This window comes from Bos indicus, chromosome 20 (assembly GCF_029378745.1).
Source record: "Bos indicus isolate NIAB-ARS_2022 breed Sahiwal x Tharparkar chromosome 20, NIAB-ARS_B.indTharparkar_mat_pri_1.0, whole genome shotgun sequence".
In the NCBI taxonomy this organism is placed as follows: domain Eukaryota; kingdom Metazoa; phylum Chordata; class Mammalia; order Artiodactyla; family Bovidae; genus Bos; species Bos indicus.
In genome coordinates this window covers 59,135,821-59,160,321 of record NC_091779.1, presented here as the reverse complement: position 1 = coordinate 59,160,321, position 24,501 = coordinate 59,135,821, and the positions used below count along the sequence as shown (strand labels likewise).

Here is a 24,501-nt window from a genome sequence, read left to right as displayed (position 1 = left end):
TTCACTTTCAGTCTGTATGTGTCCCCTGTTTTGAGGTGGGTCTCTTGTAGGCAACATATGTAGGGGTCTTGTTTTTGTATCCATTCAGCCAGTCTTTGTCTTTTGGTTGGGGCATTCAACCCATTTACGTTTAAGGTAATTACTGATAAGTATGTTCCCGTTGCCATTTACTTTATTGTTTTGGGTTCGAGTTTATACACCGTTTTTGTGTTTCCTGTCTAGAGAATATCCTTTAGTATTTGTTGGAGAGCTGGTTTGGTGGTGCAGAATTCTCTCAGCTTTTGCTTGTCTGAAAAGCTTTTGATTTCTCCTTCATACTTGAATGAGATCCTTGCTGGGTACAATAATCTGGGCTGTAGGTTATTTTCTTTCATCATTTTAAGTATGTCTTGCCATTCCCTCCTGGCTTGAAGAGTTTCTATTGAAAGATCAGCTGTTATCCTTATGGGAATTCCCTTGTGTGTTATTTGTTGTTTTTCCCTTGCTGCTTTTAATATTTGTTCTTTGTGTTTGATCTTTGTTAATTTGATTAATATGTGTCTTGGGGTGTTTCTCCTTGGGTTTATCCTGTTTGGTACTCTCTGGGTTTCTTGGACTTGGGTGATTATTTCCTTCCCCATTTTAGGGAAGTTTTCCACTATTATCTCCTCAAGTATTTTCTCATGGTCTTTCTTTTTGTCTTCTTCTTCTGGAACCCCTATGATTCGAATGTTGTAGCGTTTAATATTGTCCTGGAGGTCTCTGAGATTGTCCTCATTTCTTTTAATTCGTTTTTCTTTTATCCTCTCTGATTCATTTATTTCTACCATTCTATCTTCTAATTCACTAATCCTGTCTTCTGCCTCTGTTATTCTACTATTTGTTGCCTCCAGAGTGTTTTTAATTTCACTTATTGCATTATTCATTATATATTGACTCTTTTTTATTTCTTCTAGGTCCTTGTTAAACCTTTCTTGCATCTTCTCAATCCTTGTCTCCAGGCTATTTATCTGTGATTCCATTTTAGTTTCAAGATTTTGGATCAATTTCACTATCATTATTCGGAATTCTTTATCAGGTAGATTCCCTATCTCTTCCTCTTTTGTTTGGTTTGGTGGGCATTTATCCTGTTCCTTTATCTGCTGAGTATTCCTCTGTCTCTTCATCTTGTTTAAATTGCTGAGTTTGGGGTGTCCTTTCTGTATTCTGGCAGTTTGTGGAGTTCTCTTTATTGTGGTGTTTCCTCGCTGTGTGTGGGTTTGTACAGGTGGCTTGTCAAGGTTTCCTGGTTAGGGAAGCTTGTGTCGGTGTTCTGGTGGGTGGAGCTGTATTTCTTCTCTCTGGAGTGCAATGAAATGTCCAGTAATGAGTTATGAGATGTCTATAGTTTTGGGGTGACTTTGGGCAGCCTGTATCTTGAAGCTCAGGGCTGTGTTCCTTTGTTGCTGGAGAATTTGCTTGGTATGTCTTGCCCTGGAACTTATTGGCCCTTGTGTGGTGCTTGGTTTCAGTGTCGGTATGGAGGCATTTGATGAGCTCCTGTGAATGAATGTTCCTTGGAGTCAGGAGTTCCCTGGAGTCAGGGTTTGGACTTAAGTCTCCTGCTTCCGATTATCGGTCTTATTTTTACAGTAGTTTCAAAACTTCTCCTTCTATACAGCACCATTGATAAAACATCTACATTAAAGATGATAAGTTTCTCTACAGTGAGGGTCACTCAGAGAGGTTCACAGGGTTACATGGAGAAGAGAAGAGGGAGGAGGGAGTTAGAGGTGACCCAAATGAGATGAGGTGAATCAATAGTGGAGAGAGTGGGCTAGCCAGTAGTCACTTCCTTATGTGCACTCCACAACTGGACCACTCAGAGATGTTCACGGGGTTATACAGAGAAGAGAAGAAGGAGGAAGGTAACAGAGGTGGCCAGAAGGATAAAAGGGGGGAATGAAAAGGAGGGAGACAGATCCAGCGAGTAATCAGTTCCCTAAGTGTTCTCCACCGTCTGGAACACACAGAAATTCACAGAGTTGGGTAGAGTAGAGAGGGGTTAGGGAGGAGACACAGGCGACCTGGTGGAGAAAAAGGAGGGTCCAAAGGGAGAGAGAGCAGTCAAGCCAGTAATCTCACTCCCTAGTGAAAAATGGGTCCTGAAGATTGGGTCCTTAAAGGTACAAAATTGGTAACAAATATATAAAAGCAAAAATTAAAAATCTAGAGTAGAGTTTGGAATTTCAAAAATACGATGTTAAAGAAAAGAAGAAGGAAAAGAAAGAGAGAAAGAACGAACAAACGAAAACAAACAAGGTCGCGAAAATTATAAAGAAAGTACAGGTACAAAATTGATAACTAATACCAGAAAGCGAAAATTAAAAATCTAGAGTAGAGTTTGGAATTTCAAAAATACGATGTTAAAGAAAAGAAGAAGGAAAAGAAAGAGAGAAAAAACGAAGAAACAAAAACAAACAAGGTCGCGAAAATTATAAAGAAAGAACAGGTACAAAATTGATAACTAATACCAGAAAGCAAAAATTAAAAATCTAGAGTAGAGTTTGGAATTTCAAAAATACAATGTTTAAAAAAAAAAAAGAAGAAGAAAAATAAAGAGAGAAAACAAACAAACAAATACGAACAATGTCACAAAAATTATAAAGAAAATACAGGTACAAAATTGATATCAAATACCAAAAAGCATAAATTAAAAATCTAGAGTAAAGTTTGGAATTTCAGATATACAATGTTATATAAAAGAAGAAGAGAAAGAAACAGAGAAGAAGAAAAAAAAAAAAAAAGTCACAGAAATTATATAAAAAAAAACTATAGGTACAAAATTGATAACATATACCAAAAAGCGAAAATTAAAAATCTAGAGTAGAGTTTGGAATTTCAAAAATACAATGTTAAAGAAAAGAAGAAAAAAACAAAACCAAACAAACAAAAAAAAACAAGGTTAAAAAATTATAAAATATATATATATGAAGTTTGCTGAAGAAGAAAAAAATAGGGTCTTTTTTTTTTTTTTTTGCAAAGTAATAGGTTATAAAAGTGAAAGTTAAAGGAACAATAGAGGACTTAAAAAAATTTTTTTTTAATTAAAAAAAAAAAAGAAAGAATGATCGTAAAAATAATAAAAATATATCTAGGACTTTTTTGTTTTTTTTTGTGTGTGGGTGTTGTGGGTTCAGTTCATTTTTGGCTAGTTCCTTGGTCAGATTTATATTTCTCAAGATCTATAGGCCCCTTCCTATGTAGTCTGTAGTAACCACAGGGTTTTGATCTATTGCCTGTAGCTTCCAAGGCGTTTCCCTCTGTTATATCTTCTTCTGTTTGCTAGTCTCTTCAGTATCTGGTTTCCGCCCTGACTCAAAGGGCACGGTGGAGGATACTTTTTTTTTTTTTTTTTTTTAGGCTTACTTGTTCAGTCGGCTGTGGGGAGGGAGGGAGGGATGCTGCAAACAAATAACACTGGCGTGGGCTCGCAGTGCCTCAGCCACCCTGGGTCTGCCCCTGCTCACGGCGCGTGTAGCCTCCCTGTCCACACTGCTCGGACTCTAGGTTGTTCCGCCGGGAACAATCCGAGGCTGGCCCTGGGCTGCATGCACCTCCCAGGTCCAAGCCGCTCAGGTTCAGGCACTCGGGTAGTCCTCAGAGGCGCAGACTCAGTTGGGCCTGTGTTTTGTGCTCTTCCCAGGTCCGAGCGCCAATTTGCTCTTCCCAGGCGAGCGCCAATGCTGCGACTTATCGCCTCCCCGCCACTCGGTTGTCTGGATGTAAAACCGGCGCACCTTCTCAGGCAGATGTTGACCGTCCAGACCCCCAAGAAGTTTTAGTTAGCAAAGAAGCCTGCTTACAATTTTATAGATAATGTCTCTCTGGGGCTGCGATTGCCCCCTTCCGGCTCTGGCTGCCTGTCACCGGAGGGGGAAGGTCTGCAGCCGGCTATCTCTGTTCAGTCCTTTGTTCCGTGCGCGGGCCTGGCGGTCTTAGGTTAGGGCTGGCTTTTCGCGTGGTAGGTATCCCACAGTCTGGTTTGCTAGCCCAAATTATTTCGCTCAGATAGCGCTCAGGGTATTCAGGCCAGATTCTTACTCTCAGCGATGCAGCCCACGCCGCGCCTCCCTGCCCAGCCCCGGTTTGCTAATGGCGGATGCAGGCGTCTGCGCTGCTTCTCTGCTGGGGGAGTTACCGTAGGGCTCGCAATCTGCGAGTTTTAAATTGTTTATTTATTTTTTCTCCCTGTTATGTTGCCCTCTGTGCTTCCAAAGCTCGGCACAGATTCGGCAGTGAGAAGGTTTCCTGATGTTTGGAAACTTTTCTCTTTTTAAGATTCCCTTCCCGGGACGGAACTCCGTCCCTCCCTCTTTTGTCTCTTTTTTTTTGTTTTGTTTTTAATATTTTTTCCTACCTCCTTTCGAAGAGTTGGGTTGCTTTTCTGGGTGCCTGATGTCCTCTGCCGGCATTCAGAAGTTGTTTTGTGGAATTTACTCGATGTTTAAATGCTCTTTTGATGAATTTGTGGGGGAGAAAGTGTTCTCCCTGTCCTACTCCTCCGCCATCTTGGCTCCTCCCCAATGTGCTTATTTTAAACAGAGCCCAGTAGGACATTAATAATTATCTTCACCTTGGAGAAATCTGAATGAACTGAATTTAGTAGTGACTTTGGAATCACTGACTTTCATTGAAAAACACAATATCACCAGAATAAAGATAGTAGAAATACCTAGAAACAATTCAAAACAACTCAATATTAAGCTAAAAACAAAGATTTGCCAAAATGGAGATTACTAAATGGTGGGAAGGCCAAGGATTTTATAGTGTAAGATAAAGCATATTTTTCTTTAAATGCTTCATCTAAAGATTCAGTCCATTTAAATTCATGCATATAAAGAATTTCATTTTTTCAGAAGCAATATAATTACTATAATATCTTGTATTTATGGTATGTGTGAGATAAAGAGGAGGACACTTGGCTTATTCTGAGTATCTTTAAATTAGAAAAATACTCTAAACAATAAGAATAAACTATCCAAAAAAATAAGAAAATAATACCATTCATAATAGCACCAGAAAATAAAATACTTAAAAATAAACTTCACCAATGGTGTGAAAGACTTGTACTGAGAACTATAAAACACTAATGAAAACATTACAGTAGATGTAAATATATAGAAACACATTATATGTTCACAACTTGGAAGGATTAATACTGTTAAAATGTCTATAGTACCCAAAGTAATTTACAGATTTTATGAAATCACTATCAAAATTCCAATGACATTTTATACAGAAATAGAAAAATTAATGCTAAAATTCTTATGGAACCACAGAAGACTCCCAATAGCCAAAGCAACTTTGAGCAAGAACAAATCAGAATCACTTGCTGTTTCAAAATGTATAACCAACCTACAAAACTTAAAACAGCATGATAAATACAGGCATGTAGATCAATGGGACAGAATAGAGAGCCTGGAAATAAACCCACACACATACAGTTATGTGATTTTCAACAAGGGTGCCAAGAATATTAATATGATAGTGCAGTAAGTCAGACAAAGACAAATATCATATGTTAGCACTTATACGTGGAATCTAAAAAAAAAAATTATACACATGAACATATTTACAAAGCAGAAATAGACTCGAACATACAGAAAAACAAACTTATAGTTACCAGAGGGGAAAGGTGGTGGGGAAAGAAAAATTAGGAATTTGGCAATAACATATACACCTGGAGAAGAAAATGGCAACCCACTCCAGTATTCTTGCCTGGAGAATTCCATGGACAGAGGAGCCTGGCAGGCTACAGTCCATGGGGTTGCAGAGAGTTTGACACAACTGAGTGACGATCGTTCACTCATTCACTAAATACACTACTACATATACCATAGATAAACAAGGGCCTACTGTATGGCACAGGGAATTACAATCAATATTTTGTAATAACTCACATGTGAAAAGAATCTAAAAAATAGTATATACCTTTATATACAACCAAATCACTTTGTTGTACACCTGAAACTAACACAACATTGTACATCAATTATACTTCAATAAAAAATAAAAATTAGAAGTAAACCACAATAAGATATAACCTCATACTTGTTAAGGTATCTATGATCAGGAAAAAAAAGGAAGAAAAAAGATAAGTGTTTGTTAGGATGTAGAGAGATGAGAACCCTTGTACACTATTGGTGGGAATGTAAATTGATACAGCCACTATGCAAAACAGGAAATTTCTCATAAAAATTAAGAATAAAACTACCATATGATCCAACAATCCCACTTCTGGTTATATATCCACAGGAATTAAAATCAAGATCCTAAACAGACATCTGTGCTTCCATGTTCACTGTAGCATTATTCACAATAGCCAAGACATGGAAACAGCTCAAGTGCCATCCATGGATGAATGGATTAAAAAAATGTGATACTTACATACAATGGAATATTATTCAGCCTTTAAAAAAAAAAAGAGAAGGAAATGCTGCCATGTGCAACAACATGGGTGAACCTGGAAGGCATTATGCTGAGTGATATACAAGCCAGACCACAAGAACAAAAACTACATGATGTCACTCACACAAGGAACCTAAAAGAGTCAAACCATAGAAGCAGAGAGTAGACTGGTGGCTGCCAGGGACCAGGGGAGGGAAGTGGGGACGTGTTAGACAAAAGGTACAAAGTTTCAGTTATACAAATGACTGAGTCCTACAGATCACCTGTGTGCCACAGTGCCTAGAGTTAACCATGTTGTACTGTACAGTTAGGATCTTGCTAAGAGGACAGATCTTACATTCAGTGAGTGTTCTTATCCCAAAATAATCATTATCATCTTCATCATTTAAGGGAGGAGCACTCAGGGAGAATGGGAGAAAGAGGGTATTGGGTGGGAAGAAAAAGGCCACATTCGTGAATCAAGAAGAACAGAGCAGGAGGAAAAGAGTGACCTCAGGTAAGGATGGGAAGGCAGACAGAACCAGTTCTTCCCAGCCTCGAAGGCCACGCTAGAGACTGTGCTTTTTCCTAAGGGCAGTGGAAGGTTTTAACTAGAAAGCAATGTGATCAAGTTTATGTTTTCATCAGTTCAGTTCAGTCACTCAGTCGTGTCTGACTCTTTGTGAGCCCATGAATCGCAGCACGCCAGGCCTCCCTGTCCATCACCAACTCCCGGAATTCACTCAAACTCATGTCCATCGAGTCAGTGATGCCATCCAGCCATCTCATCCTCTGTCGTCCCCTTTTTCTCCTGCCTCCAATCCCTCCCAGCATCAGAGTCTTTTCCAATGAGTCAACTCTTAGCATGAGGTGGCCAAAATATTGGAGTTTCAGCTTTAGCATCAGTCCTTCTAAAGAATACCCAGGACTGGTCTCCCTTAGAATGAACTGGTTGGATCTCCTTGCAGTCTAAGAGACTCTCAAGAGTCTTCTCCAACACCACAGTTCAAAAGCATCAATTCTTCGGTGCTCAGCCTTCTTCACAGTCCAACTCTCACATCCATACATGACCACTGGAAAAACCATAGCCTTGACTAGACGAACCTTTGTTGGCAAAGCAATGTCTCTGCTTTTGAATATGCTGTCTAGGTTGGTCATAACTTTTCTTCCAAGGAGTAAGCGTCTTTTAATTTCATGGCTTCAGTCACCATCTACAGTGATTTTGGAGCCCCCAAAAATAAAGTCTGACACTGTTTCCACTGTTTTCATCACTGTTCTGCAATGTGAGATGGATGAGAGACAGGTGAGAGAGGAGGAGAGATCATTAGAAAGCTATTTGAGCTTTCCAGGTGAGTTACAATGATAGCTTGGCCCAGGATGCCACTGAAAGGGAAAGAGTTGGATAGAATCCACCATATTTAGCAGATAAAGTTGGCATAACTTAGTGATGGAGCAGACTTGAGAGGTGAAAAAAGGTGTTAAAGACAAAGAGCTCTCAGATTGTCGAGTTTCATGGACAACTGTGCAACTCCCTAAGTGAGACCGACCTGAAGAGGCCCAGTTCGGTTCTGGACATTTTGGGTTTAAGGAGCCTGGGAAACATCAATGAGACTGTGTCAAGCAAGCAGTTGAGTGCACAGATTTCAAGCCAGAGGACATAGGATACCAGAGATAAAAAATTGATGGGGCCTATTACACGGGAGGCTGTGGATGAGCTTGCCAGGGAAGAGAGCTTGAGGGAAGAAATGAGTCTGCCTTGCCTTCCAATATGCCTGGCTCCATAAATGGCATGCGAAGCTCAATAAATAGGTTCTGAATAAATGAACAAATAGATGATGCCTGAAAGTCAGGACACTTGTTAGGAGCTGAGGACACAGAAACAAAAAGTTTCCCTGCCCTCCATGGAATCTTGGCTTAGGTTGATGCAAAGAGATTTAAAAGAATGGGGCAGATTGTGAGAAATCAACAAAGGAAGCGCCTATGTCTTGTGATAGAAGGGATAACTGAAATAAAGACTTGCTAGGAAGGGCTCATAATTTAAATGACATCATCCTAATTATAGTATATTATGGTGTTTGTCACCTGAAATTTGTTATTTTTATCATTAGTAGTAATACCTTACATGATAGTCTACAAAGCATTTGCATACCAATTATCATATTTCACAGTATACTTGAATGTAGCTCTTAAATACTGTGGTTTTGTGCTCTGCATTTGTATCTTCACAGAATTTTAAAGTTTTATCCTTAGTTGTATTGACATTTAAATAGGATTTAAAATTTTTAAATCATGGGTGCTTTCTCAAATCTTATAAGAGGGAACACTGTACATCGGTATTTCAAACATATTAAAATAGTCTATGTTTAAAAGACACAGATCAGAAAACCGTTAGTATTGAGAGTAGAGTGCTAAGAATAAAATGTCAGCAGTAAAAGAATCCACCTGCAATGCAGGAGATTCGGGTTCGATCCCTGGGTTGGGAAGCTCCCCTGGAGAAGGAAATGGCACCCTACTCCAGTATTCTTGCCTGGGAAATCCATGGACAGAGGAGCCTGGTGGGCTACAGTCCAGGGGGTCACAAAAGAGTTGGACATGACTTAGCCACTAAACCACCACCACCGCTACATACATACTATACATAAATATTGGCTATAGCTATTGGCTTCTCGCATCTCTGATAATTCCTTCAGCCCCTCTGTCCCATGTATAATGAGTGGGAGACAGTGAATCAGTCATTCTCCCACTGGGAACCGCAGAGCTAGGGAGGGAGGTATGGCCGAAGCAGGTGACAGGGCCATGAAAAGATGAGGCTTCAGAATCCTTCCTCACCCTGCTTCTCACTGTTTTATCTATTAAGGCTACCTGCCATGTTTTACTGGAAAATAAGCCTCTTCTTAATTATTATGAAGACATTATAATCAGGCCAAAAGTCTGAAAACGACTGCTCTGAATCAGGGTTCTCCTGAAGTCCTGATACAATAGGTCAGAGGTAAGACTTAACTATCTCCATCTTTTAAAATAGCTACAGACATTTTCTCACCAAAAGCTGAAAAAACCATAAACTGAAGGAATGCTCTCTAACATCTCCTATACAACTTTCATGTTCAATTGCATTTACAGAATAAGAGAAGCATTCATGTTCCACAGGATGGAGGATTAAACAGAAGGAGAAGCAGCAAGGGCTCCGATCATGAAAGTCTCTGTTGAACAATCCTTTTTCAGGCCCAGACACCATCAGAGGATGGATGATAACGTTTTCCTCTTTGATTTCCAGCCCTGCAGCCACAAGAAGGAATTACCTGGCTTAAACTACTCTGAGGTTGACCAACCCACTTAAAAAAGAACACAAATGCTATTAAAGAGATTGAAACCTCAGTGTCCTCCTGTGATGTCCCAGGATCCGCCTGGGGAGCAACAGAGACAAAGCTTTAAACCACACTGAAAACACTAGAATCACCGTAAATTAACCCGGAGGGGTACAGACTGAAGATGTCATTCGCTGATAACCACACTCTGGGGAAAAAATGAGCTGCCAAATGAGAAAGAGCGAAGTCTTGCAAAAATCCTCAAACCCTGGACAAAGTGACATTTGGCTCAATCCAGTGGATGGCACAGAATATAAATACACACACACACACACACACACACACACACACACTATAAACCAGAAATTCTGATATAAAAAAATCTCCCCCATACTAACCAGCAACTAAGGCATCCTTGGGCCATCGGCTGAACCAGTCAATAGTGCATCCTGAAATGAGGGCAGGAAACTTCAGAGCTCGATTTCGAAATTTCTCCCCCACGGGCGAAAAGCAGAGCACAATGTGAAGGTTCTGTCGGACCCGGCTCATGAAGTACTCATACAGGTTTTCATTCGTAGGAGGGCGCCTAGGATACTCTTTTTTCATGACTGGTATGAGATCACTATTAATTTCATCAATTTCATCACGAGCAAAGAGGTTGGAGACCTTTGAGAAAAGTGCAGACATTCAAATTCAATACAGGCATATAAAAATAAATCAGAATTTACAGCCTGATATGTGTTTTCTTCATTTGTGTACTTAAACTCATGTTTAGAAAATCAACCAAAGTCCTCACAGTAAGACAGACCACATTTTAATATACACAAATTGTTCTATTTTATTAGTTGGAAAGTCACAGCCCTTTAAGGGGGTGAATGGGCATATCAAAAATTCAACCAACTTTCCTTGCAACCTTCTTCTGTTTTTCCACCTCTCTTGGAGCTTCCATTAACATCTTCAACATTTTGATTGGGAGTTTTATTCCTCAAAAACCCAACAGGAAAAGCCATTCTTCAGACCAATCACCTAATCCCAATAATAGTACTGATTCAGTACCTTAACAGAGAAATACAGAAGGAAATCCTCCTACCTCTGGAGGGATTCTGAAGAGGTGAAACACATATGTGGTACATATGCACAATGGAATGTCGCTGCTGCCGCTGCTAAGTCGCTTCAATCGTATCCGACTGTGTGACCCCATAGACGGCGGCCCGCCAGGCTCCCCCGTCCCTGGGATTCTCCAGGCAAGAACACTGGAGTGGGTTGCCATTTCCTTCTCCAATGCATGAAAGTGAAAAGTGAAAGTGAAGTCGCTCAGTCGTGTCCGACTCTTAGCAACCCCATGCACTGCAACCCACCAGGCTCCTCTGTCCATGGGGTTTTCCAGGCAAGAGTACTGGAGTGGGGTGCCATTGCCTTCTCCAACAATGGAATGTTACTCAACCATAAAAGGAATGAAACTGAGTCATTTGCAAAGATGTAGATGGACCCTGAGTCTGTCATACAGAGTGAAGTCAGAAAGAGAAAAACAAATATCGTATATTAACACAAATATGTGCAATCTAGAAAAATAGTACAAATGAACCTATTCACAGGACAGGAATAGGGACACAGACATAAAAAGAATGGACTTGCTGATACAGGGATGCAAGGGGAGGGTGGAATGAACTGGGAGATTGGGATTGACATATATGCACTACTGTGTATAAGATAGCGAGCTAGTGGGAACCTGATGTATAGCCCAGGGAGCTCAGCTCACTGTTCTGTGATGACCTAGAGAGGTGAGATGGGGGGACTATGGGAGGGAGGTGCAAGGGGGAGGGCATATACATACAGTTAATTCACTTCACTGTACAACAGAAACAACGCAACAGTGCAAAGCAATTATACTCCAATTTAAGAAAAGAATAAGCTCCTACCTCACCCGATGATAAAACATTATTCATATATTCCAAAAATGACTCATCTTTAATTTCATTGTCTGTGAAAATAAAAGTGATGCCTTTGCCTTGCCGACCAGCTGTTCTATACAATGTCTTCAGGTCTTCCATCAGATTTGATGTGTTGTAGGATCTAGAAAGAGTGTCATTGTGCCATTAGCTAAAATATGTTCATGGGAAGGAAAGATCCTTATAACAATGCTTTATGCCATTTGGTTAACCAAAAAATGCTGATATTATGCCATCAGATAGCTATTTTGTTGTATGCAATTGTTACTGGTTCACTGTATTCACTTGCAAAAATGAAAATAATTTTTAAAACTCCGCATTTTATAAAACATAATATTACACACAAAAAACATCTAGAGTGAAAAACCAACCTGAAACAAATGTGTAATTTTTAGCACAACTAAATGCCATCAAAATGAGTATATACATGTCTCATTTTGAAAATATTTGTCGGTAAAGATAATGGAAAAGCCAAGCTGGAAAATTTACTAAGCACCCATCTGCAATTGATGTTTTAGAAGCTACCTCATAAACTGAATTAAACTAAAGAATTTCAAGTCTTCATTATATGGCATGAGGGAGACACCCTGTTATAAACGGGGCCCTCCTAACCACCCAACACAACTACTTTCACTGCATCTTTGTATCTTACATGAAAGAATTTTCTGAGCAATCAGTGCACTGCAGTAGAATCATTGGAAACATTATTAAATATCCCACTCTAACTCTTCTCTCATGTCCAAAGGAATCCTTTAGTGAAAGTCAACTTGCAATCATGAAATGAGAGAGGTCTCAATATAGAGGAGCCCATGACTGCCAAAAGGGAAAATTAAGATATTCTTATCCTAGAGACTCTGATTCAGTAAATTAGTATCTGAAGTTTTTGTCATTAGATAAACTCAGAATTTAAGGCACAAGAGCCAATGGCCTTCTGGTTTTTAAAAAACTACAAAATATTTAACTTCTATGTTCTGTGTTTTTTCAACATTTAAAACCTAAACTCTGGAACCAGAAATACCACTACCATGCAGCAAGATTTTATTTATTTTAAACTGGAGGATCATTGTTTTACAATATTGTGTTGGTTTCTGCCAACTTGAACCAGTCATAGGTATATATAGATGTCCCCCCCTCTTGAACCTCTCTCCCACCTCCCACCACATCCCACCCCCCAGGCAGCTAAGTTGTTACAGAGTACCACGATGAGCTCCCTGTGTCATACAGCAAATCCCCACCTGCTATCTATTTCACATTTGGTAATGTGTATGTTTCAGTGGTCCTCTCTCAATTCATTCCCCCCTCTCCTTCCCCCACTGTGTCCATAAGTCTGTTCTCTGTCTGCATCTCCACTGCTGCCCTGCAAATAGATTCATCAGTACCATTTTTCTAGATTCCATATATATGTATTAGTATACAATATTTGTTTTTCTCTTACTTCACTCCATATAACAGGCTCTAGGTTCATCCACCTCACTAGAACTGACTCAAATTCATTCCTTTTTATGACGGAATAACATTCAGTTGTGCATATGTACCACAACTTCTTTATTCATTCATTTATCCATGGACATCTAGGTTGCATCCATGTCCTGGCTATTGTAAACAGTGCTCATGCACCAATATTTCATGAAGACTTCTAGATAAATAAGATCTGAAAGGTGAGAAAAAATGTTCGAAGACACAGTCCCCTGAGGAAGAAAGAAAGAAAGAGGCGGGAGGGAGTAAGGGAGGAAATGGAAGGGAGAGAGAGAAAAAAGAGAGAGATGGGTAGGGAGAACAAAAGAAAGTATCTTCTTGAGATATGGGCAAAACTTTCAGCCCAGTCTCCTAGATCTCAAGGACCCCACTGCTTCAAATAACATGACCTGAGTCATCTAAGTCTCTTAATTGCCTGAGCCTTGACCACATGGCTATGTAAAGGTTAACGCAGTAGGATGGTCTCTGGAAGGTTCTGAGAAGCCAGAGAAGGCCCGGACCCTCCTCTTTCTCAGTACAGGAGCATTCCCAGCACAACACACAGAGGAATTTATCACAGAGAGAGGAGGCGAAAGGTGTTTTTTCTGAGGCAGCACAGTGTCATCAAAGTCATGTCAGACCAGAAACCAGAAGCACTGTGGTCAATTTCTAGGTTTATCTGGGTTTTCACGCAAATCATAGTCTTTCTGAGCCTCAGCTATAAAATATTCTGCCAACCCACAAGGCCACAAAGTTCTTTCAAAGATCACATTAGCATGTGCATGTAAAAGTACTTGAAAACTGTAAGTTTTATACAAAATATGAGAACAAAAATCTCAGAGTTCAATCCCTTTTTTGTGTGTGTGTGTGGCTTAAATTTTTATTTTATTTTTAACTTTTCAATATTGTATTGGTTTTGCCATATATCAACATGAATCCCTTTTCTGAACAGGTTATCTTTCATCTAATGTTGCTTCTATCCACAAACCAGAAGAATTATACACAATGTAACTAAAATTATTTCTCTCTGTTTTAGTACTTGGGAAAAAAACAACATTTTAGATTGATTCTCCAAGCAGAATTCAGTAATGTAGACCAAATAAAAGGTGTAACAACAACAACCAGAGTATCTGGCTCCCCAAACCCAGTGTTTAATCATTTCTAAACTTTGTCGCGGCAAGTGGCAATGAGCCTCCATCTCAGAGATCACAGCGCCAAACCAACGTTTAGTCAACACCAGACAGGCAAGACTCCCACCTAGAAATTAACTGCTAATAATTTTCTGCCCAAATAAACTTTCCAAACTGGCTTCTTGCTTCTCACCTTATCTTGGTTCATCCTGAAGTTCTGTTCGGCCGATCTTTATCTTCCATTTTTACTTCCTAATTGTCCCCACACTGCACACACATATCTGAGGACAGCTCTTCTGGAGGTCCCTACTTTGATGAGTAGCAGCACAAACTATCCAGTTTCCCAAGCTAGAACCAAGATGCATCAATTTCAAAACTGCCAGTTTCTTGAGGATCTCTTGAATCTGCCCTCTATACTTCACTCTTACTGCTTCCACTCTGGACACCACCATCTCTTACCTAGATCCCTGAGTTAGCCTTCTAACCTTTCAGTTTCATTCCTTCTGTCCATTTTCTCCACTATGCAAATCTGACACACCTCCCCTAGTGGAGACTCATGAATGGTTTCCCGGTGCTACAATGAAGTGAAAATGGCTCAGTCGTATCCAACTCTTTGTGACCTGATGGACTATACAGTCCATGGAATTCTCCAGGCCAGAATACTGGAGTGGGTAGCCAGTTCCCTTCTCCAGGGGAGTCTTCCCAATCCAGGGACTGATGGCAACCCACTCCAGTACTCTTGCCCAGAAAATTCCATGGATGGAGGAGCCTGGTGGGCTACAGTCCATGGGGTCGCAAAGAGTCGGACAAGACTGAGCAACTTCACTCGCTCACTCACTCCTGTACTGCAGGCAGATTCTTTACCATTTGAGCCACAAGGGTGAAGTCCAAACTCCTTATGACACCTCCAAAGGCTTGCATTTTTCTTCCTTTCCCACTTTCCACCTTAAGTTATATACCAGCCATATGTAACAGCTTTCAGGGTCTCAAATGTAGCTTTACATGTGCTGATCCTTCTGCCTGGAACATTCTCTACTGTTCCTCTTCTCTGAGATAATTCTTACTCATTCAGATCTCAGTTGAAACATCTCTTTCTCCAGGAAGCCTTTTTGACCATCCCCTAAAGTAGGTTAGCAGTCCTTCCCTCACATTTCAGTAGACTCTAGTCTGCACTTATTTCCTTAACAGAGATAAAACCTACGTATCGCATCTTATTGAATGAGTTGCTCAGTTGTCCCCATTAAACTGCTATAAACTCCGTGATGACACAGGTCAGGCTTACCTTGCTTATCGGGTACCCCAGCAATGAGCCAGTGCCTGACACATAGTTGGTGTTCAATGAATACTTTTAAACATATGAATAAGTAAATCAACAAACTTTTAATCTATTTTACCAGTTTACCAACAGTTTACTATTCTTGAAATCTGAATTAACATTCTTTTGCCTGCATGCTCAGTTGCTTCAGTCGTGTCTGACTCTTTGTGACCCCATGGACTATAGGGGGTCAAAAAGAGTCAGGCCCCTCTGTCCATGGAAGTTTCCAGGCAAGAATACTGGAGTGGGTTGCTATCTTCTCCTCCAGGGTATCTTCCTGACCCAGGGATCGAACCTGTATATCTAGCATCTCCTGAATTGGCAGGCAGACTCTTTACTGCTGAGCCATGTGGAAGCCCTAAATTAACATTTAGAATGGATGAATTTCTTCTAAAATGCACTAAAGGAATATACATAATACTCATATCAAGCATAACATGAAAACCAAGAGGCATCTATTGATGAAGTAAGAGGCTGAAATGTTTCTAAAACAAATTATTCATGTGAAATTTTCATTTCTGTGGTCTACAACAGAGGTTGAAAGAAAACAACAATAAGTCAACATTCAAGAAAGAAAACTATTATGGTTCCTTTACATTAAGATAAATGCATTCTTAACTCCAAGTGGCTTCTAAGAACCATTTATCAAAATCCATTTCAGGTTAATTAAAGTGAAGGCGTGTTACCTTGTCAGAGTGATCTGGAAGGAAGTGTAGCCAGCGATGAATGAAGCCAACCTTGTTAAGCTCTGCTTCCCCGATCCGCCCACCCCAACCAGGAGGGCATTTCCCCGGGGAGTACGAATGACACGTGAGATCTAGAATACAGAAAAGAAAAAGTACATCTCATTTAATGTGCAATATTCCACTTTTTTCCTATTTATTCAATACAGGCATACCTAGGAGATACTGCAGATTCAAGTCCATGCCACCATAATAAAACAAATACTGCAATAAAGCAAGTTACACATATTTTTTTAATTTCCCAATACAAATGAAAGTTATGTTTACACTCTACCATTAACTGTGCAATAGCATTACATCTAAAAAACCTGCACATACCATAACTGAAATATATTTTATTGCTAAAAAATGTTAACCATCATCTGAGCCTTCAGTGAATGATCATCTTTTTGCTGGTAGAAGGTTTGAAATATTATGAGAATTACCAAAACTTGACACAGTGAAATGAAGTGAGTCCATGCTGCAGGAACAATAACACCAACAGACTTGCTTGGCAAAGGGTGACCACAAACCTTCAATTGTAAAAACCGCACTATCTGCTAAGTGCATTGAAGTATGGGCAATAAAATGAAATATGCCTTTTTAAGCATTTTAGAAGATGTAGGTGTCTTAGGATCAGAATAGAAAGATACACTATTTGGACAAATGAAAGCATTTCTGAAATAGAACAGTGGAGAGTAGGGAGGTGTAACTTTTAGGAAACTTGGAGGAGAGCAGTACAGAACAGTAGGCAGAGCCCAGACTGTGTCTTGCTCTGAGTTTTCAAGGAGAGAAATAAAGGGGACTTTGAGGTTTCCTTTTAGTTTGCCAATCTGATTTAGGAGGACAGGAAAGAGAACAGAAAATTTCTAAACAATGTGCATCCTTGGAATACACAACACACAATTAATTAGAATACCCCCCACATTTGAAAACTAATGTAATTTAAATACAAGGCAAAAATTTTCCAAAATATGGTATAAATGATGGAATTTGAAAGGAATAAACGTAAACACTCATATTATTTGGCAAAGACAGTGATACGTAAGGTAGCTAAGTGATCATGGGTAGACCAGAAGTCCACTCTCTGCCACTCAGTAGTTTCTCATCATTTGGGTCACTTTTTTGGTAAAAGTGTGTGATTCTTTGGTTTTATTGGTATTCAATGAATTACTTTCACCATCAGGTCTCCAGCCCCACCTAGAGGGGATTACTGTCGAATTCTCCTGGATGCATTTTTCACTCCATGTGATGACTATCTCTCCCTCCTAACTGCAGTTTGAGCCTGCAGTATTGCTGTATTGTCAGCTTTTTTTCTAAACTAATAATCAAGAATTATATGGGAGCTAAGGAGGGGACTTCACTTTCACTTTCACTTCTCAAGAAGGGGTCACTTCTCTGTTACTGTTGGAAGTTTTCTGGCATAGCCTGACCTCTGCATCTAATGGGTTTTTTTTTAATTTATTTCTTTTAATTGGAGGCTAATTACTTTACAATATTGTATTGGTCCTGCCACACATCAACATGAATCCGCCACGGGCATACGTGTGTTCCCCATCCTGAATCCCCCTTCCACCTCCCTCCCCATACCATCCCTCCAGGTCATCCCAGTGCACCAGCCCCAAGGATCCTGTATCGAACCTGAACTGGCGATTCGTTTCTTATATGATATTACACATGTTTCAATGCCATTCTCCCAAATCATCCCAACCTCTCCCTCTCCCACAGAGTCCAAAACACTGTTCTATACATCTGTGTCTCTTTTGCTGTCTCGCATACAGGGTTATCGCTACCATCTCTAATAGGGTTTTGTTACACATCCTTTTGAGAAGGCAAAATGGTAGGATACTGAAAGAGAAACTCTCCAGGTCAGTAGGTGCCCAATATGCTACTGGAGATCAGTGGAGAAATAACTCCAGAAAGAATGAAGGGATGGAGCCAAAGCAAAAACAATACCCAGCTGTGGATGTGACTGGTGATAGAAGCAAGGTCCAATGCTGTAAAGAGCAATATTGCATAGAAACCTGGAATGTCAGGTCCATGAATCAAGGCAAATTGGAAGTGGTCAAACAAGAGATGGCAAGAGTGAATGTCGACATTCTAGGAATCAGTGAACTGAAATGCACTGGAATGGATGAGTTTAACTCAGATGACCATTATAGCTACTATTGCGGGCAGGAATCCCTCAGAAGAAATGGAGTAGCCATCATGGTCAACAAAAGAGTCCGAAATGCAGTACTTGGATGCAATCTCAAAAAGGACAGAGTGATCACTGTTCGTTTCCAAGGCAAACCATTCAATATCACAGTTATCCAAGTCTATGCCCCAACCAGTAACGCTGAGGAAGCTGAAGTGGAACAGTTCTATGAAGACCTACAAGACCTTTTAGAACTAAATCCCAAAAAAGATGTCCTTTTCATTATAGGGGACTGGAATGCAAAAGTAGGAAGTCAAAAAACACCTGGAGTAACAGGCAAATTTGGCCTTGGAATATGGAATGAAGCAGGGCAAAGACTAATAGAGTTTTGCCAAGAAAATGCACTGGTCATAGCAAACACCCTCTTCCAACAACACAAGAGAAGACTCTATACATGGACATCACCAGATGGTCAACACCAAAATCAGATTGATTATATTCTTTGCAGCCAAAGATGGAGAAGCTCTATACAGTCAGCAAAAACAAGACCAGGAACTGACTGTAGCTCAGACCATGAACTCCTTATTGCCAAATTCAGACTTAAATTGAAGAAAGTAGGGAAAACCACTATTCAGATCAGATCAGATCAGTCGCTCAGTCGTGTCCGACTCTTTGTGACCCCATGAATTGCAGCACGCCAGGCCTCCCTGCCCATCACCAACTCCCGGAGTTCACTCAGACTCACGTCCATCGAGTCCAGCCATCTCATCCTCTGTCGTCCCCTTCTCCTCCTGCCTCCAGTCGCTCCCAGCATCAGAGTCTTTTCCAATGAGTCAACTCTTCGCATGAGCTGGCCAAAGTACTGGAGTTTCAGCTTTAGCATCATTCCTTCCAAAGAAATCCCAGGGCTGATCTCCTTCAGAATGGACTGGTTGGATCTCCTTGCAGTCCAAGGGACTCTCAAGAGTCTTCTCCAACACCACGCTTCAAAAGCATCAATTCTTTTGCACTCAGCCTTCTTCACAGTCCAACTCTCACATCCATACATGACCACAGGAAAAACCATAGCCTTGACTAGACGAACATTTGTTGGCAAAGTAATGTCTCTGCTTTTGAATATGCTATCTAGGTTGGTCATAACTGTCCTTCCAAGGAGTAAACATCTTTTAATTTCATGGCTGCAGTCACCATCTGCAGAAAAATAAAGTCTGGCTTTGTTCGTAGTGATGCTTTCTAAGGCCCATTCGACTTCACATTCCAGTATGTCTGGTTCTAGGTCAGTGATCACACCATCATGATCATCTGGGTCGTGAAGATCTTTTTTGTACAGTTCTTCTGTATTCTTGCCATCTTTTCTTAATATCTTCTGCTTCTGTTAGGTTCATACAATTTCTGTCCTTCATCGAGCTCATCTTCAAATCCCTTATGATTATACAGTGGAAGTGAGAAATAGATTTAAGGGACTAGATCTGATAGATAGAGTGCCTGATGAACTGTGGAATGAGGTTCGTGACATTGTACAGGAGACAGGGATCAAACCATTCCCATGGAAAAGAAATGCAAAAAAGCAAAATGGCTGTCTGGGGAGGCCTTACAAATAGCTGTGAAAAGAAGAGAAGTGAAAAGCAAAGGAGAAAAGGAAAGATATAAGCATCTGAATGCAGAGATCCAAAGAATAGCAAGAAGAGATAAGAAAGCCTTCTTCAGCGACCAATGCAAAGAAATAGAGGAAAACAACAGAATGGGAAAGACTAGAGATCTCTTCAAGAAAATCAGAGATACCAAAGGAACATTTCATGCAAAGATGGCCTCGATAAAGGACAGAAATGGTATGGACCTAACAGAAGCAGAAGATATTAAGAAGAGGTGGCAAGAATACACAGAAGAACTGAACAAAAAAGATCTTCATGACCCAGATGATCACGATGGTGTGATCACTCACCTAGAGCCAGACATCCTGGAATGTGAAGTCAAGTGGGCCTTAGAAAGCATCACTACAAACAAAGCTAGTGGAGGTGATGGAATTCCAGTTGAGCTATTCCAAATCCTGAAAGATGATGCTGTGAAAGTGGTGCACTCAATATGCCAGCAAATTTGGAAAACTCAGCAGTGGCCACAGGACTGGAAAAGGTCAGTTTTCATTCCAATCCCAAAGAAAGGCAATGCCAAAGAATGCTCAAACTACCGCACAGTTGCACTCATCTCACACGCTAGTAAAGTAATGCTCAAAATTCTCCAAGCCAGGCTTCAGCAATATGTGAACTGTGAACTTCCTGATGTTCAAGCTGGTTTTAGAAAAGGCAGAGGAACCAGAGATCCAATCGCCAACATCCGCTGGATCATGGAAAAAGGAAGAGAGTTCCAGAAAAACATCTATTTCTGCTTTATTGACTATGCCAAAGCCTTTGACTGTGTGGATCACAATAAACTGTGGAAAATTCTGAAGAGATGGGAATACCAGACCACCTGATCTGCCCCTTGAGAAATTTGTATGCAGGTCAGGAAGCAACAGTTAGAACTGGACATGGAACAACAGACTGGTTCCAAATAGGAAAAGGAGTTCGTCAAGGCTGTATATTGTCACCCTGCTTATTTAACTTATATGCAGAGTACATCATGAGAAACGCTGGACTGGAAGAAACGCAAGCTGGAATCAAGATTGCCGGGAGAAATATCAATAACCTCAGATATGCAGATGACACCACCCTTATGGCAGAAAGTGAAGAGGAACTCAAAAGCCTCTTGATGAAAGTGAAAGAGGAGAGTGAAAAAGTTGGCTTAAAGCTCAACATTCAAAAAACGAAGATCATGGCATTGGGTCCCATCACTTCATGGGAAATAGATGGGGAAACAGTGGAAACAGTGTCAGACTTTATTTTTCTGGGCTCCAAAATCACTACAGATGGTGACTGCAGCCATGAAATTAAAAGACGTTTACTCCTTGGAAGGACAGTTATGACCAACCTAGATAGCATATTCAAAAGCAGAGACATTACTTTGCCAACAAAGGTTCGTCTAGTCAAGGCTATGGTTTTTCCTGTGGTCATGTATGGATGTGAGAGTTGGACTGTGAAGAAGGCTGAGTGCAAAAGAATTGATGCTTTTGAAGCGTGGTGTTGGAAAAGACTCTTGAGAGTCCCTTGGACTGCAAGGAGATCCAACCAGTCCATTCTGAAGGAGATCAGCCCTGGGATTTCTTTGGAAGGAATGATGCTAAAGCTGAAACTCCAGTACTTTGGCCAGCTCATGCGAAGAGTTGACTCATTGGAAAAGACTCTGATGCTGGGAGGGATTGGGGGCAGGAGGAGAAGGGGACGACAGAGGATGAGATGGCTGGATGGCATCACTGACTCGATGGACGTGAGTCTGAGTGAACTCCGGGAGTTGGTGATGGGCAGGGAGGCCTGGCGTGCTGCAATTCATGGGGTCGCAAAGAATCGGACACGACTGAGTGACTGATCTGATCTGATCTGAACATCCTTTTTCAGGATTCCCTCCACTGGCAGGCATTGTACTCAACTCCTGTTGGGACTACTCTTGCTTTTGGATTAGACTCCCAATTTAGTGTGAGCCCAATGAAATGAAGTCCACTTTCCCGTTGTGGACCTGAGAACCTGGTTCCACCAAACCTGGTAGAACCTTGCTCTTCCAGCCTCCTAATCATCTTCTCCATGTAATTCCCTCTTAAGTTGTTACAGGCAGGGGAGGAACGGTACAGGCAAGAATTCTTGGCATTTCCCCAGTGTGTATTCATATTCTTTCCCTGGTGTTACCTCAAGAGGCATAGATAAAGCAGTAAGAAGTTACTGCAGCCACCCAGAGTCTCCTATGTCTTTTCTTGGTTAACTTTTCCAAAATACATGACTTTTTCAATAACCATTTCCTTTAGTTGATGCTGGTGAATATATTAAGGGTTAAATAATTATTACTAAGTAGGTATTGGAAACTTTCATCCCAATAACTTTTCCTGCAACTGGGCTTAGGTCTGAAACTAAAAATGTCTGTTCCCATCTTCTAGCACTATCTGCGTACTTGCTCAGGGGCTTAATCATGTCCAGCTCTTTGCAACCCCATGGACTGTAGCCCACCAGGCCCCTCTGTCCATGGAATTTTCCAAGCAAGAATACTGGAGTTGGTTTTTATGTCTTACTCCAGGGGATCTTCCCAACCCAGGGATCGAACACATGTCTCCTATGTCTCCTGCATTGAAAGGTGGATTCTTCATCACTGCATGCCACCTGGGAAGCCCCTTCTAGCATATGAGAAGCCCTTAAAACACATTTGACAAGTGAACATATACATGAACAAATAGAATACTTTAAAAGTAATCTCAAATCTAGTTGAAAACAGAAATTGTAAGAGAAAACACAGTGAAGTGAGAACTTCAAATGGGGCTATCTCGTCTCACCATCTCAGACTGTGAGATAGAGATATTCATTTTTTAATTTCTGTAGCACATATTTTAAAACATATTAATTCCCATCCTGCCTTGCAGGTGCTCATACTCTAGTAGAGGAGAGAAACCTATTAATAGAAACATGCAGTAAAGCACTGTGGTGAATGCTGGGGTGGGCAGGAATGATAGCAACTGGAGGAAAAAAATGCAAGAGAAACAACACTGCTTGAGAAGGCATCTTAAATGTGGAGCTGGGAATTTGCTCCAGATCTTGAACAGTAACTACAAGTTTATCATGCAAAGAAGGTGACACACTGGGCAGGAGTTGGGCTAAATTTTAAGAATAAGGAATGGGATACACACAGTCTCAGAATCAGCAAAATGCCTGAGGGGTCCTCATCAGGGTGGGAACTTCAATACCAGCTATGGAAATATTGGAAGACAGGATGTTTAGGGCCATAATGGGGACTTGGTTCAACTCTCAACCTATTTATCAAGCACCACAAGGGTGCCTGTCTCAGCAGTACTCCATCCCGTGAATACTGAAGGGAATAAACTGGGTATCCGCCCTCATAGAGCTTACCGTCTGGTAAAAAAGTCAAATACAAGCAGATGAATTCTACACAAGAAGACACCTGCTGGGAATGTAGCACTGATAAGATCCTCTGGAATCAGGACCTGTTTAATCATGAGCAGTTGATTTCTCTGAATTACACCCTAAATCGAACACCACCCACAAGGGATACGACAAACCATACACACCACAAATTGAACTTTAATCAAAGAGGCAAAAGACATCTTGCAGAAATATTCTTGGTTTCAAACGGAAACCACCATTTTAATAAAGAAAGGAACTAAGAAACACACTTGGCTTCAGACCACATCCTGTGTTGCTGCAGTTTGCATCTTCAGTCCTGTCCCTTGCTTCTATCATGCTTTATAGCTAAGTTACCTATTTCAAGGCTCACACTCACATGACAGAGTTTGGATATAATGGTACACAGTAAACGAGAGTGTAGGTGAGAGAGTGGGCCTAGAAAACCGTGAGAAATAAGGCATTTTAGCTCAAAGACTCCAATCACAGATTCTTTGGCTAATCCCAGAGGACGCATGCTAGAGGCTGAGGGTGAGGGGAAAACACAGCGCAGGACACGGGCTGCGGCACACATGCCTTGAGTGTGATAACCAAACAAAATGAGGAGATGCTTCATCTGTGGGCTTCCCTGGTGGCTCAGACAGTAAGGAGTCTGCCTGCAAAGCAGGAGACCTGGGTTCAGTTCCTGGGTCGAGAAGATTCCCTGGAGAAGGAAAGAGCAACTCCAGTCTTCTTGCCTAGAGAATCCCATGGACAGAGGAGCTTGGTAGTTACAGCCCGTGAAGTCACAAAGTGTTGAACGTGACTAAGCGACTAGCACACACTTGTGCTGTAAAACCCAGAAAAAGGAAAGTTCTAGAGAACTTCCTCAGACAAAAGATTAACATAGATAACCTCATTTCTAACTGTTGTGGAACCCCAAAGCCAATCAGATTTTGTCTCCAATAGATACCTAGTCAGGAAGTTGCCTTTAATATTATTTACTTAGAAAATGTTATTCTTTGGCTTCTTCCTTTCAATAACTAAATATGAGAGTACCTCTATTCTTCCTGAAACATTTAACTCAACTATAAACTAGGAACTAATTTC

At 40.8% G+C, this 24,501-nt stretch overlaps 1 protein-coding gene across 2 annotated transcripts in view; it reads right to left on the bottom strand.

Moving 5' to 3' along the window:
- DNAH5 (dynein axonemal heavy chain 5) overlaps window positions 1-24,501 on the bottom strand; it is a 329,281-nt gene that overhangs the window by 98,932 nt on the left and 205,848 nt on the right. For both annotated transcript variants that reach the window (XM_070774842.1, XM_070774841.1), the window contains exons 53-55: window positions 16,249-16,379; window positions 11,633-11,786; window positions 10,112-10,379 (exon numbers count right to left, since the gene is read on the bottom strand). In XM_070774842.1, the coding sequence (XP_070630943.1) occupies window positions 10,112-10,379; window positions 11,633-11,786; window positions 16,249-16,379 (553 nt within the window). The remainder of the gene's footprint in view (window positions 1-10,111; window positions 10,380-11,632; window positions 11,787-16,248; window positions 16,380-24,501) is intronic.